We start from the raw sequence: 14339 nt of genomic DNA on the forward strand, positions 1-14339 counted from the left end.
TTTAAAAAACATAATATTTATTTGTTTTTCGGATTGCTCTCTTGCTGGTGCTTCTCTCATCCTTTTCCTCCTTTCTGCAATTGTCTTTGTTCATCTTCTGTTGTTTCTTCTTCTCCTCCTTTTTTTTTTTTTTCCCCCTCCTCCTCCTTCTCCTCTTTCTTCTCCTTTTCTTTCTTTAAGTTGTTTATTCCACGGAAAGCATACGAGGCTTCTGAACATGCCAAAAAGCAATAAAAAGAATACTATTTGCAAAGTGCTTTGACAGCTATCCTAGGTTTAGAAGGTCTTTCGGGGGGCACTGATAAGATATTTACAATGAAATGTGACTTTTTGATCATGTGATGCAGGCCAAGCATGGACATCAAGGAGGTCCAATTCACCAATTTAGAAAATTTAATTTTTTTATAACTATTAAAATTTAGTTGATCTGAATACAAAATCCCATGATTCAATTTCGATCAAATTATTAAAACTTTTAGACAACTGTTTTTTTTTTGGATAGATTTAATCCACCTCCTCGGCGGCAATAGTGATTGTGAGGGGAGATTATTTTCACTTGTACATAGAATTTTTCTATGCGAGCGTTTAAACGATATCTTTCTATTATTAATCACTCTCGTTTTATTCATCACCGAGCAGTGCCTCTGGAGCCTTCCATTAATTGCATTAAAGTTATCCCTTCCGTGAACGACCGGGTACGTGGTGGAAAGAGACCTAAGACAACCATGTATTTCTCCACCCAAGCAGACGAATCATCCCTCATCCGCCTAATAAGATTCCGCCACCTACCCCATCTTAAATTTCTCCCCATTTTTTCTCGAGTTAAAGATAACGCTGACTGTACTCCGAAAGGCCACAGTTCCCCGAAAGGGACTACACGGAAGACCTTCTCAGAGGTGTGACTGGTGCTTTCTGTGGCGCAAATTTACCATAAAAAGCATCGCCATTTCCCCCTTCTTTACCCTCCCTCCCCCACCCATTGGCCTCTGGACCACCCCATAGAAGGCCAAATCCAATTCGATCATAAGCGTTGAAAAAAAAGAGATCCGGAATCCGAGGTGTAAGATATTGTTGGGTTATTCCTCGCCTTCCCTCTTCTCTGTTCGCTTCTTGTTTCTTCTTCCTCCGATCCCATTAGAAACCCTCACTGACTAGTCTTAGGGCTCTTTCTACTTAATTTGGAAAGGTCCCGCTCTTTTTTGCCATATTTACGTGGAGTTTTTATTCCCTCTTCGTTACTTTGTTTGGTTGTTCTTTCTTGGTTTGGCTTTTTCTTTTTATCTCTTTTTTTCAGTGAAACCTTTCTTTCTTGGTTTGTTTGGTGGATTATTTAATTACAGGTTTGGAGGAGAGCGATGGCGAGGGAGAAGATTCAGATAAGGAAGATAGACAACGCGACGGCGAGGCAGGTGACCTTCTCCAAGAGGAGGAGGGGGCTCTTCAAGAAGGCCGAGGAACTCGCCATCCTTTGCGACGCCGACGTCGCCCTCATCATCTTCTCCTCCACTGGCAAGCTTTTTGAGTTCTCCAGCTTAAAGTAAGCAGTTGGACAAAAAAAGATGAACCCCCCAACGCACAAACACACACATAAAAAAAAATAATAATAATAAAGGAGGAGCTAGCTTTGGGTTTTCAATTTCACCATTTCCTTTCGTGTCTTTGAACTTTGTTTCAGTTGTTTTCACTTATTGTAGAATGGTGTTTTTGCTGAATTTTCTTGGAACTTAGTTTGGGTTTTGGATTTTGGTTTTCTGAATTCTTTTCTTGGAACTCCTCAGCTCCGGGTAGTTCAACAAAATATGGGATAAATAGAGAGGATCTAGGTTTTACCGATCTTCTCCATTACCTTGTTGGGCTTTCTGGGGTTTTTAAGAAGGTTCTTGGATAGTTGTCTGTTACTATAGAGTTATAGATGACTGTCCTTTTGGGAGTAAAGTGGGTTTCATGGGTTCTTTTTGGATTTGTTTTGGGTTCTAGGATAATATGTTGGACTCTTATCATCTCCTTGGGTTCTAGGGTTTTTAAGGTGTTCGATCAGGGTGAAGCTCCATTCTTGCTTTTAGCTAAGCGGGTTTTGGGTCCTTTATTTGTTTCTTTTAATCCATAATGAAGAGTATTCTGAGAATAGTCTTGATGACTTGGTCACCAATTGTACACTTTCAGGTAGTGTCGAGTTATCAGAACTTGCCTTGAAGAATTGGGGTGCACATAGTTTGGCGTAGGTATATAGTGATCACAGGTTGTTCACCGTAGACACTTTCGAGTGAGCCACTTTGGAAGAGGCAACCTTCTCGGGTTAGAGAGATTACGGTGAAAATGATTATTACCCAGAGGACACGTGCTCAAGTGTGGACAGTCGTAATATAATAAACCTATGTGATATGATGAGAAGATCTGGAAGAGATGGGACTTTTGGTTCGTGTAGTATATGTGACACAAGTATTTTGCACCTTAAGACTCAGTGAAGATTCATCATTGTTCAGAAGACAACAGCTGGTTTAGCTTCGAAGATGTAGCTGGTTTAGTTGGGCAGACTATTCATCTAGATCTTTACATCTAATCAGCTAAGCACAAGGATAAGCATTCACATGGGAAAAAGTATTATGTTTCTTTTTCCTGGTGAACAAAAGAACAAATATCAGCTTTGGATGACTATTTTGTGATAGAAAGGACCATCCAAAGTGATTATGAAGTAACTAACACTTGTTTGGTAGTATAAAGATGTGCTTTTTAGGTAAGCAAGCCGTGCCTTGAATGATTACTTAGAAGGTGAAAAATCAAACCATGTGTGTTGCTTAAATATCATAGAAAATAAGCTATTAGACTTTGATCTCCAGCATCTTGACATGAGCAACCACACATCAAAATGCTCAATCACAAATATCAAAACGAGGGAGTGGAGCAATGTGGTGATCTTCCATGATCTAATGCCTAAGAAAGTTCTACATGGGTTATAGAAGAGAGTTCCACTTGTCTTTTTTAAAATGATCATGAATTAGGTCTTACTTGACTGTCAGGGAACCAATTAAGGAGTTAGCTACCAGCTCTTCTAAAAATTCCTTTGATTTCATAATTATTTAATTTCAAATCATAAAAAGCAAAAGATGACAGTATCTGGTAAAAGTGAAGTAGTTTAACACCACCATCTCTCCAAACAATATACACTGTCGTCTTGGATTTTAAACACCTCTTTGTAAATTTAATTGTTAATCCAGGACAGTGTGATGTATAATTAAAATTAAATGGAGTGCACATCCCTGGACATGGCTCTTATGGAGCAATAAGTATATTTAAAAGACCAGCAGTTGAACCCGATGTAACTAATTTTCTAAATTCCCATTAATAACACTAAGACTAATATGCTTAGTCTTTGATCAGACAAAAAAGATCATATGCTCTTACGAATAATTTCACAGAAAAGAAAATATAAAGGATCGATATATTTACTCCTATTAGTTAAGAAAAATCAAAGATATCTATAGTCTGAAAATGTTTTAGATGTGTACTCACTGTTCACCAAAGGAAAAGGAGTTCAGAGAAAGCCATAAAAAGGCTGAAAGAAGACAACATATGTTTTGTATGCTTTCCTCTCTTTTTTTTTTTTGTTTTTTGGTGTTTTATGCTCTAAATGAACTTGTTATTTGTGCTAAATGTGCTTATACATGATTTTTAAGGAGCACCTAGTGGCAGGCTTATTTGTCAAACCCTGATCTACTGGATGAGCAATACAAGATATCTCTATGTAACTCAAGACCTTTAACCAAAAGTATATAAGGAACACTATCAGGGAAGAGTATTTCCTAATATGTTGGGCATTACCTAGTGGCATACCATCAAATTACATGTTCAACAAGTTCTTTTTGAGGTAGAGTCAGAATATTTCTTCATGTCATGGATAACATCTGATATTGATTCAGGTACCTTTCTGGAATAGAAAAGCACACCCCATCAGCACAAATTAAAAAAAAAATGTTGCTCAGTTTTGAAACTTATGAATTTACATTTGAGGAAATGTACGGAAAAGCTAAACCCTTAACATCTACGTAATCACTCAAATAGTTGAAACTATAATAATTTTCTTGAAAGAATATATAATGGTATCTAACTAACCTAAGGTAAATTAAGTCTCTTTATTAAAAGCTGAGCAACATAGTTCAAGTCTGGTATGATGTATAAGAATGCGCCAATGTGAATTCAGACTAGTTTGATTAGATAGATCCTTATCCAATAAAGTGTGTTTCTTTAGTGGTCCAAAATTTATGCTGTTTATAATACCATTCCGGTACGCAAATTTAATTGAGTATCGAAGCTTGTGGAGGAGAGGAAATAATCAAAACTTTAGGAGCTTGATACAAAGCTCTCCTCTTTATTGAGGATTTGACGCTATAGTTTGTAAATTACCGCTGATTCTATTTCTATAAACTGCTTTTCCCTATGTGAAACAAGTACTAATCACTCAAGTTCAATAAAGAAACACCAAGTATGTGCCTATTGAAGCATTCTGCAAAGTTTAAACAACTCAATAGCTTCAAAATTATGAAAATGCTGTTGACATGCTTATTTTTTTTGTTATTTTCTATTTTTGAAGTATGAAGGAAATCCTCGAAAAGCACAGTCTGCATTCGAAGAACCTACAGAAAGTAGAACAACCATCTCTTGACTTGAATGTAAGCTATCCTGACATCCTTATCATTATTTTTTTTCCAGGTTTACTCTATCAATTTGGCCTTCATACGGGCAAATCAAAACAAGCGATAATGGATTGTATCATTATATCTCTAGTCTGTTTTGTCTGGATGCAACTTGAAAATCAGCAGGCCACTGGGAGAGAAATAGGAGTAAATACTGTCATTTCTGATCTTTTTCCATAATTCTTGTACTGTCTCTGAATGGGTATGAGGTGAACCTGGATTAATTGCAGATGATTACAACTTTACCAAAATTTGGACATTACAAAAGTGTTAGAATTCCACTGATTAGCTTCATGGTTAGTGTATGTTATTGATCTAGATGTAATTTTGGAATGACTTTAATGTTCATGGGGCATCTAAATGATAACCACACAACCATCATGTATAGAACATCCATAGTGTTTGTAAGCATGATCTATTAATTTTAAATGTTTTGGAAAAGCCAGCGACGAGTAAAAGATATATTACCGAAAACTAAACAAAATATGTGTTTTAATCTCCTGTTGGTAGCTATTTAAACAGCTTAAATCCTAGTCCACATGTGATTTAAGTATGTAGAGTGCAATGAATGATGTGGATAATGAGTCACTGTGCATTCCAATGCAGGAGCAAACCAAACTAGTTATGCTTTGAGAGCATTAAACCCATCTCCATATATACTGTATATAATTATAGAAAAGGTTACTTAGAAAAAAGCAATCTTACCTCATTGTAAGTGTGCTTATTTTGCTAAGATTTTTGCAGATATTGTGGTTTAAGGTGAGTCATTTGGATTTCAATAAGCCATGGCATAAGCCTTGAGCATAAAGCATAAGCTTATTGGATTTTCTTTTATCTTAAAGAAAATATAAGTAGAAAAAGAGAAAATTATTTACCTTGATAAATTGGCAAGTGATCTGGAGGGTTGATAACTATGAAGGGGAAATCTAAATGAACCTTTACCTTGCTACTAAAAAAAGTTTCTCCCTATTATTACTGTTTCTTGCTGTTCAACAATAAATTTGGTCACCTCATTAATACTAGTATGTTTACTTTTGTCTTTTGCACTTGGCAGTGGAGTCAAAATCATATATGCTTCATATTCTATGATGTGGACTCACTGATATATCTACAATTAAGATTAGGAAGTAGATGATGGGACTATTGTAACTTTGTTTAATCTTTAATCTTCTTTATTTTTTGCACTATTGTGAAGTGAAGAATTTATCATTTAGTTGAAAATTCATGATATTGACATGTGCATGAGCTTGTATCCGAGGGTTTAAATCTTGGCTTTGGACCCCTTCTCACTTTCCTCCTGGGATGATACGGTACTAGGATGGGATTATATGGCGTTCGAACAGATTGAAATAGTTTGTAATCATAAGAATGAAAATAAAAATAAAAAGGTTTGCATCTTGGTTCATCCCGATCATCTCTTGACCGTCCTAGTGCATCTCAAGTATTGGGACGGACAGAATGGGCTGGGACGGTCGTACATTTCAGTTTGTATCCTTCATTTATCCCAATTCTGTTTCTCTATCAGAATGATATGGTACTAATGACATTGTTTGGTTCCATATATCCAATAGGTTGACAATAAAGATGAGATATTTGGTATATTACAGTTGAAGTTATGAGAGCCAAATACTAAACTTGAATGAAGTGGCATAACATAAGAGATTAAAACTACTCATTAGCAATGATCTTTCACTATGAGCTGGTTAAAGTTGTGCTCTATATGAAATTATAATTACATTCACATGTTTCAATAAAATTCATTTTTGTCATGTCTCAAGTCAAATCATTAGCATTGCAATATATGCACAAATATTACTATTTTGTAGTGCTCAAGATCTTTGCTTTTGATCCATGGATTCATAAAAGTATTATTATTTAATTTGTACCCTGGCCGTAGATAACTTTCTATAGTTGTTTATAACCTATATTCCATGGACGCTGACATCTAGGTCTTAAAATCCATGTCAGAAACATATCCTCAATACATACATGTTGGACACTTTGATATTTATCAAGTTTTGAATTGCAGATCTTAAAATTAATAATGTGGTTGACTTACTACAATAGCGTTCAAAGTAAATTTTGCTCTTTTTTAAAAATTCAAGAATGTAGGTATTAAAATGACTTTATAAAATATCATTTTAATAAGATCTTTAAACTAATAGGGAAGTTTGGATAAGAAACATCCATCTTGGAAGACCTTAATAAATAATATTTCTAAAAAAATTTATACAGTATCTAAATACACATGATTTAGTTAAAATTAATTTTCTATTTATCCCTAAATCTCCTTTTTTTTCTTCTTGCCTAGTCAAAACATTTTGACATATCTAAATACAGTTCTCGTTTTTGTATCCATGCAACCATATTTATAACTATAGATCACATGCTTAGCAGCAATGCTAATAAACAACTGTGTGTTTTATTTTCAGCTAGAGAATAGCAACTACACAAGACTGAACAAACAAGTTGCAGAAGCAAGCCTTCAACTGAGGTATTTCATATATTCAATCTGTGATATATAAACTAATATAAATATGTTTGTATACATACATACAAAAATACAAATAGGCATACATATATAGCAATTATTGAGAACTTGCGTATGCTCCATATATTGCAGACAGATGAGAGGAGAAGAGCTCCAAGGATTAACCATACAGGAGCTGCAGCAGCTAGAAAAAACTCTTGAAACAGGATTAAGCTGTGTGCTGGAAAGAAAGGTAGGTTTCCATGCCCTTGATGTTCTTTTTATTCATCATATACCCTTCATTCACCTCTTGAATAATGAATGTGTCAGGGTCAACAAATTATGGAGCAGATCAATTGTCTTCAACAAAAGGTGAGACTGGACATGTACAAACTGCGTGCTAGGCTTCTGGAGCAATGTGCAAATTTATTTACACCATAAGTACTGATAAATGCCTTCTCCTTTATTTATGGAACAATTGAAGGATGTTTAGGCTTCAGAACAAAAAATAAAATAACGGAGTTTGCTTTATGTACTACAACAATTTCATAATTTATTAACAATAAACATTTTTATTGAATGAAAAAGGATGAGGCAAAAAAAAAAAAAAAAACCATACCTTTCAATGAGAATACAAAAAGTGCAAAACAAGCTTCAAGATGGAGAAAACAAAGCCCCCTCAACGGGTGGAAACTTAAAAAAAAAGACCTTATAGTGCTTGACATTCTCTTTTCTGGCTAAAGTAGCTACACAGGCCATGTGAATAGAGGATTTAGAATCTTCCAAGTCCTTCAGTTTTTTTGGTGCAAATCTCATGCAATCTTCAAAATGGAGTTATATTTTATGCAAGATCTGCATGGAAAAAGATTTGTTGTTCAGGAAGATGCTGTTGTTTCTTTCCTTCCAAATGCACCAAGAGATCACCAGGACTAGAAAATCTCAAGCCTCTACTCAGTTGTGGTTTAATTCTCTTTGATCTCCGCTGTGCCCAGAAGGATGCAGATTGCCAGGCCTTCTCTAGTGTGAAGAAGATGACCAAATAAACAATTAGAATATTACTGTGCTCGTCAAAATATTTTCATACACTGTTATGCTGAATTTGAACCTGCGAAATCATCAGAAGAAAAAATGTTTTCAGTTTAGTATTGCTCCATATGATGGTCCATGCATTTCTTCTATTGATGTTATTATTGTTGTGTTTTTTGAGAGATTCAGAGGGGCTAATCCCCCATCTTTTCTACCCTGTCCACGCCATCCTCGAGGGACTGTTTTAGAAAAGCAGCACCAGAACATATAATTGCTGTTTGTCTGTTTTTAGGTCATCTCTTAGTACTGCTATCAAATAAGAAATACACGAAATATTATGATATAAGCAAATTCTAAATATTTTGTGCTGTAAGATCAGAAATTAGATGGAGAAATCTCTCTCTCGCTTGCTCATAGTTTGGAATCACAAATACAGTCCTTGGTCATCATATCCTTTCCTTTTGTTTTTGATGGACGAATAGGGAATGCAACTGATGGAAGAAAATGAGCAACTGCGAAAGCAGGTAATGCACTTATTTTAACTATTATTTGTTCACTTTCTCCGCCCTTATACTCTTTATTAAATAGGTTGTGGAGATACAGGTGGTGGAGATGGCCAGAGCAGGGAGACAGGTGCTGACTGATTCAGAAAATGTTATCTATGAGGATGGGCAGTCATCTGAGTCGGTTACTAATGCTTCACACTTGGGAGTGCCACAGGACTACGACGACAGCTCTGACACTTCCCTCAAATTAGGGTAAGTAAATGAATGAAATCCAGTAAGATGTTTTTCTCTAAAGAAAAAAAAAAGAGAACAAAAAAAAAAAAACAGTAAGTTGTTCTGAAAAAATGAGATGTTATGCAGCATTGAAATGGATTCCTATTTTTTTTTATGAGAAATGGCACTTCCCACAGAGTTACATGACTTAGAATTTATCTCAAGGATGGAGACATAGATCGAATAACAAAAACAGCAGTCACACTTTACCATGTATTTCATTGAGGACAAACGTAGATATTCAAAGAACAAAATTTGAGTATCCATCTTGCCGGCTGTTCCACGTTTAGAAAGTGTCTTAATTCTTAACTGTAATCAGATATGTAACTCAAGTTTCAGTGTATTAACCAGAATATGGAATGGAAGATAATAATAATTCTTGCTGAAACTAATGAAGAATTTTAGTATTTATTTTTAATGTGAGTTCACTATGATGTGGACAGTTTCCTGTAGCATCCACTACCGCTAGTATTCTTCAAAATAGTATTTTCTTATGGTGAGACATTATTTCTTTGCTTTGATTAATAATCAATGGGCTTGTATTGGTTTGGGTTAAAACTCCTTCTATTGTTATAGTAGCTGAAGTAAATCTTGCTTCTTGCTGAAAGTTGAGGAGCTTGAGGAGCCAATAGTAGAGGTTTTATGTGGCCCCCTCCATTACCCATTTCTAATGCCTGGACTATCTTGTTAGGAAAATGCCAAATATTAATGTGAAAAAAACCTGCACCTTGTGAGCAAAATAAAACATAAAAGGCTGGCAGGAAAGGGGGGGGGGGGGGGAGGGATAGATACTCAATTTAGAGTGAGCTAACAGAATTCCGTACTCAAGCTCACAGTCTACATTCAGTCGTCAAAAACTTACATTCAAAGTCAGAATATGAAAAAATTCATGAGAACAGCATGCTAAGCATGTATAAACTATAATGTACACTAGGCTGCTGCACCTTGTTTGTCTAATCCAGAAGTTGGGAAGAGAGGGAGAGGAGAAATGAGGATCAAATTATTAAATGAACAGCAGAGAAATTCCATGTCAGATTTTCACTTTAAGATGATCTTACAAAGATGCTGATAAATCCCTAAAAAAATAATCTTTCAGTTGTGTTTGACTTGATGTGGTAGCTGATAGCATTTTGATTGTGGTCTCTTGATGAAGACTATATTCTACCAGATGTTAGAGTGTTTTTCTTTTTCTTCCCCTTTCCCTAGTCGAGAAAAATTCAATATGGAGGTTGGGTTTCACACTTTCATGGGAGTTGTACCTCACCAAACAAGAGTTGTATCGTTGGTCTTTACTAAATACATGGTCTCATTTCGATGAGAAATTATCACCACCTATAGATATGGATTTAGATTAAATGATGAGAGCCACATCTCATTACAATCCCTTAAAGAAAGTAAAAGAGGTTGTTTTGAAAAAAAATGTACTTAATGCTTTTATATTAGGGCTTTCAATGGGCTGAGCATGTCCAACATGTGAAAAAAACAGCAGGTTCAGATTTAGGCCCATTTGCTCAGGCCAGTGGTTTTGATCCTGGGCCAAAGTCAGGCCTGGAGTGATGGATAGATGCTTAGTTCAGGTGCCAGTTGTTGCAAAGCAAAAAATTGCTTGGAAAAGAATGTTGCAGTCATGTGGTTGTATCTTTTCATCTTTGTATCCTGTTTTCTCTTTCATCTGATATAATGAGAGTATGGATATTTACCCGTTGATATATCCAAATAGCATACCTTGGCTTTGCTAACTCTGTACTAAGGTCCATGTAGAAATAGCAGTTGGAATTCTCCATTAGTGAAAGATGCCATAGGTTTTACATGTTAGATTTTTATTAAATAATGATTAAAAGTTTTCATACTTAAAACATATATATTATGTATATAGGTTAAGAAGGGAGTTTGGTGTGGATGGTTGGTGTGTCGGTTTGAGGTGCATGAGGTTGTTCGTTCGAATCTCTCTTCCCTCCTTTTTATATCCTCATATGGAGGATTTATTTACGTGAAGGAGAGGCAGATTGGTTATATTGCTCGGTTCTCTGTGCCTGTGCTCGTCCGACCCGAGGTCGTATCTCGTCCGTGCTCGTCCAAGAGGAGCCGAGGTCGAGGTCGGACCACAGGTGCGATAAGCCCAGAGGAGCCGAGGTCGGACCACAGGTGCAATGAGCCAAAAGGTGTGTGGGCTGTGCCTCGCACCCAAGGCGCGAAGAGCTACGTCGCTTCCTCGCTTGCACCTCTTCGCAACCGATCTCGCATCCGCTGACTCTACTCCCAGTATTTTTTCAAACTTTATTACCAGTTTTGACCGTTGGATCGGTTTTTGGTCGCGTCTGTCTCGAAGAAGTCTATAAATAGACCTCTTCGGATTAAACAGAATATACAATCGAAAGCAGAGAACTTCTATTCTCCCTTTCTGCTATTTTTCTTTCAATCAACGGGCTTGCTGCATACTGATTCGGGGTTCGAAGGCTTCTTTGATCCATGCAAATTATTGAGGCAGAAGGAACAGTGCGAGAGGCTGTTGTATCTCAGGAGTAGAACGCCATCCAAGCCTAGTGCATTGTAAGGTGACGAAATCTATTTCAAGAAAAGTGACCAACATACCACGCTTCAGCATTTCGGGTTCCATTTTTTCTCTTTCTCTATTTATTTTCTCTAAGCCTATTTCTGCCTATTATTTGTTGAAGTAGAATATTTTAGATTTTACTAATTATGGGATAGTTTATTTCCAACATTACATTGTAACTCCGTATTTGCACATAGCATCATGAGTCCCCATCAAGGTAGAGACATGTAAGCCAGCTTGCTTAAAAGTGCTTGATGAAACTTAAGCTTTCTGATAGCCAATTCGAAATGACATTTTTGAGGGTGCTCATCTTTCTTTTCAGCATTTTTAACCAGTGAGGAACAATTAAAATCAGAGCATAGAACTATGGTTTTCCTCGAAGTTGCTTTCAAATAAGCAGAACATGTTGGTCGGTCAAACTTTCGCGTTAGCAAGAGCAAACCAAAATTGTATGAGGTACTGAATTCTTTTCTAATCAATGATGCAGGTTGCCGGTCCATAACTTGAAGTAATGGTGGGAGACTGTTCATCGATGGAGTATTCTTTTTCATTCTGCGCTACTTGGAAAGAGAATACTTGCAATCATGTTTAAAGTCATAGATGAATGGAATAACAACCCGGTTGAGGGAGCTACGTACCACTGTACTTTTACAGGTCCACCAATTGTGGGCTTACTGAGGTCTGTGTGGATTGTGATCTGTATGTCATAACCTGCTGCCCTTCGTTTAATGGATACATTGCTATCAGAAGACAGGCATCGTCTTTGTTCTTATATGACTGGAAATATCTGTCCATGGCATGTAATATTAATCTTTCAGCATTATTATATTCATTGCTGAATATTGAATGCTGAAGTCTGAACGGGAGATGGATGTGGGAGGATTGATTTCGCTTGCACATTTATGGTCTGCTGTCGATCGGATGCCAACCATCTCTTTAGTCGTATATTGGATGGATACATTAAGACTCAGATGTTATCGGTTTCGGCAAGTTGGAACTAGTTGATCAATGGGATGGTGGATGTTTTTATCAAAAGAAAGGCTTTGCATTTGTTATTTGTGAAAGTAGCAAAGATGAAGGAGTGTGGCGAAGAAAGTCCAGCTTCATAACCTTGTTCCTCCCTTAGCAGCTGCCGTGATCACGTTGCAGCATGTATGGGTGATTTTATGGGCTCAAATTTTACTTTGGCATAGACTTATTTCTGTTTTTTTTAAAAAAACAAGATTTTAGCTTTGAACTAGAACAGTGCCTTTGATCCCAAAATCTACGGCCGGCTGTAAGCTGCTAAACATCTGAAAAGATCTTCCCTTTCAAGATTATAGTAAATAAACTTTGTTAGTGATTACTTATGCTGAGCTTTTGTAGTCTTCAATCTCTGTAAGACTTCATTAGTGTAACCCCTGCGCTTGCTTCTTATGGCCGCCTTTGTTCTCGAGCCTCAAAGTTAGTAATCAAGACCATTATCTTCGTTAGACCATCATGAATGTTGTTGCACGGTACCACCCATGGTCGCGCCATCTAACATGGTTTTCCCTCTATTACTGAAGATCGTTTAGGAACGTTGAAGATTGTTTTGTGAATTCTAAGTTCTTGTAATTGCTTTTGTTCATTTCATAATCTTAATGAAGGGAATCTAATAGGCTTATCCATCTTTCCTCTCCCAAAATTACACAGAAATGAAGGGGTTGATTACTTTCACCAAAGAAATAAAAGACTGTTCAAGTTTGAGGATATTGGTTCGCATAGCAGTATGGTAGTATGTAGACAACATAGCAGCATTAGACATCTTTTGCAAAACCATCCTCACAAATTATATCCATTGATACTTTCGGCCCCTCTTCTAACCCCCGCTATGACATCTCAACTTCTAAAATCTATCTCCAGACCCAGCCTTCGTGGATTTTTGTTCTAATAGTGAAGGAAAATTAATCTAGAAAATTTTTAGTGTTTGGTACAAATATACTTCATAATTAATGCATTTTCTTCTTAGTGCTGTCTTTTTCGACTTCTCTCTTCTGCTGCTTTAATTTATTTAGATTACACGTAATCTAGTTAACATCATGCATTAGTGTGTATTAGTATATTCAGCTGCTCATATTGAAGAGTCCTCATGCAGATGGCTCCTGTGCTGTCATGCATGATTGCGAATAACTTCCTCACTATTTATTTCATTTTATATTCTCATCTTGATTTGTTTGGTTGGCATCTTTCGCTGTTACACCTCTCATGTAGCCATCGGTGGTCCTAATTCTAGGCCCTTTTAAGCTGTAAGGCATACACGGCACTCAATGACGCGGACGCTGCAGTGAAAATCTTCAAGAAGGCATTAGAATTGGAGCCAAGTGATAGTTGCCCCTTTGAAAAGTTTTTTCAGAGTGATTTTATCAAAGAAAGGTTTTTTTCCGCAATACATATATACATTATATATATATATATATACAAAAAATTTTAGGAGGCATCAAAAGAGAGCTTCCTGCTGCAAGGAAGAAGGTCAATAGATTACACCCAGGCTATTTCTTTAAGGAGCCATCTGCTAAATTCATAACTTGATTTTAATTATTTAATTGCTTCATAGGTTGCTGATAGACGTGATCGATCAGGAGGGAAAGGCCTCCTTCAGAATGTTCCAGTAAAAATCTGCGGCAGTTGTAGATTTCAGGTCCTTTTTTTTTTTTGTGAAACTGTTTCTCAGAAAACATCCGTCATATTGGTTCGGAAATTAGATCATAGCATTTTGAAAGTGGGCAAGTTGAACGGGTGGGAGCAGGATAGGTTCTGAATTCGAATCGAGTTAAACCTTTAAGTCCTTGCAGCTGAAG

General features: G+C 36.5%; 1 protein-coding gene across 7 annotated transcripts; it reads left to right on the plus strand.

Annotated features, from left to right (window-relative positions):
- The first annotated feature begins 939 nt into the window (after nucleotides 1-939).
- LOC103701802 (MADS-box protein SVP) lies at nucleotides 940-12374 on the plus strand. 7 transcript variants are annotated; one of them, XM_039130056.2, is made up of 9 exons: nucleotides 940-1060; nucleotides 1341-1537; nucleotides 4589-4667; nucleotides 7124-7185; nucleotides 7315-7414; nucleotides 7492-7533; nucleotides 8670-8711; nucleotides 8776-8945; nucleotides 12008-12374. In XM_039130056.2, exons 2-9 carry the CDS (start codon nucleotides 1356-1358, stop codon nucleotides 12030-12032), a joined length of 702 nt encoding a protein of 233 aa, XP_038985984.1. In that variant the 5' UTR covers nucleotides 940-1060; nucleotides 1341-1355; the 3' UTR covers nucleotides 12033-12374. The 7 variants fall into 7 exon arrangements, with proteins under 7 accessions (XP_038985984.1, XP_088565097.1, XP_038985986.1 ...); XM_088708971.1 differs by having other exon boundaries at nucleotides 8791-8945; XM_039130058.2 differs by having other exon boundaries at nucleotides 953-1075.
- Nucleotides 12375-14339: the final 1965 nt, after the last annotated feature.

Source organism: Phoenix dactylifera, chromosome 12, assembly GCF_051530095.1.
Source record: "Phoenix dactylifera cultivar Ajwa chromosome 12, Ajwa_hap1_PhDact_Kaust_v1.1, whole genome shotgun sequence".
Taxonomy (NCBI): domain Eukaryota; kingdom Viridiplantae; phylum Streptophyta; class Magnoliopsida; order Arecales; family Arecaceae; genus Phoenix; species Phoenix dactylifera.

Coding starts and splice junctions, on each gene's coding strand:
- LOC103701802 (XM_039130056.2), top strand. CDS start 1,356: ATGGCGAGGGAGAAGATTCAGATAAGGAAGATAGACAACGCGACGGCG. Junction 4,668..7,123: donor AACCATCTCTTGACTTGAAT/GTAAGCTATCCT, acceptor TTTTATTTTCAG/CTAGAGAATAGCAACTACAC. Junction 7,186..7,314: donor GAAGCAAGCCTTCAACTGAG/GTATTTCATATA, acceptor CATATATTGCAG/ACAGATGAGAGGAGAAGAGC.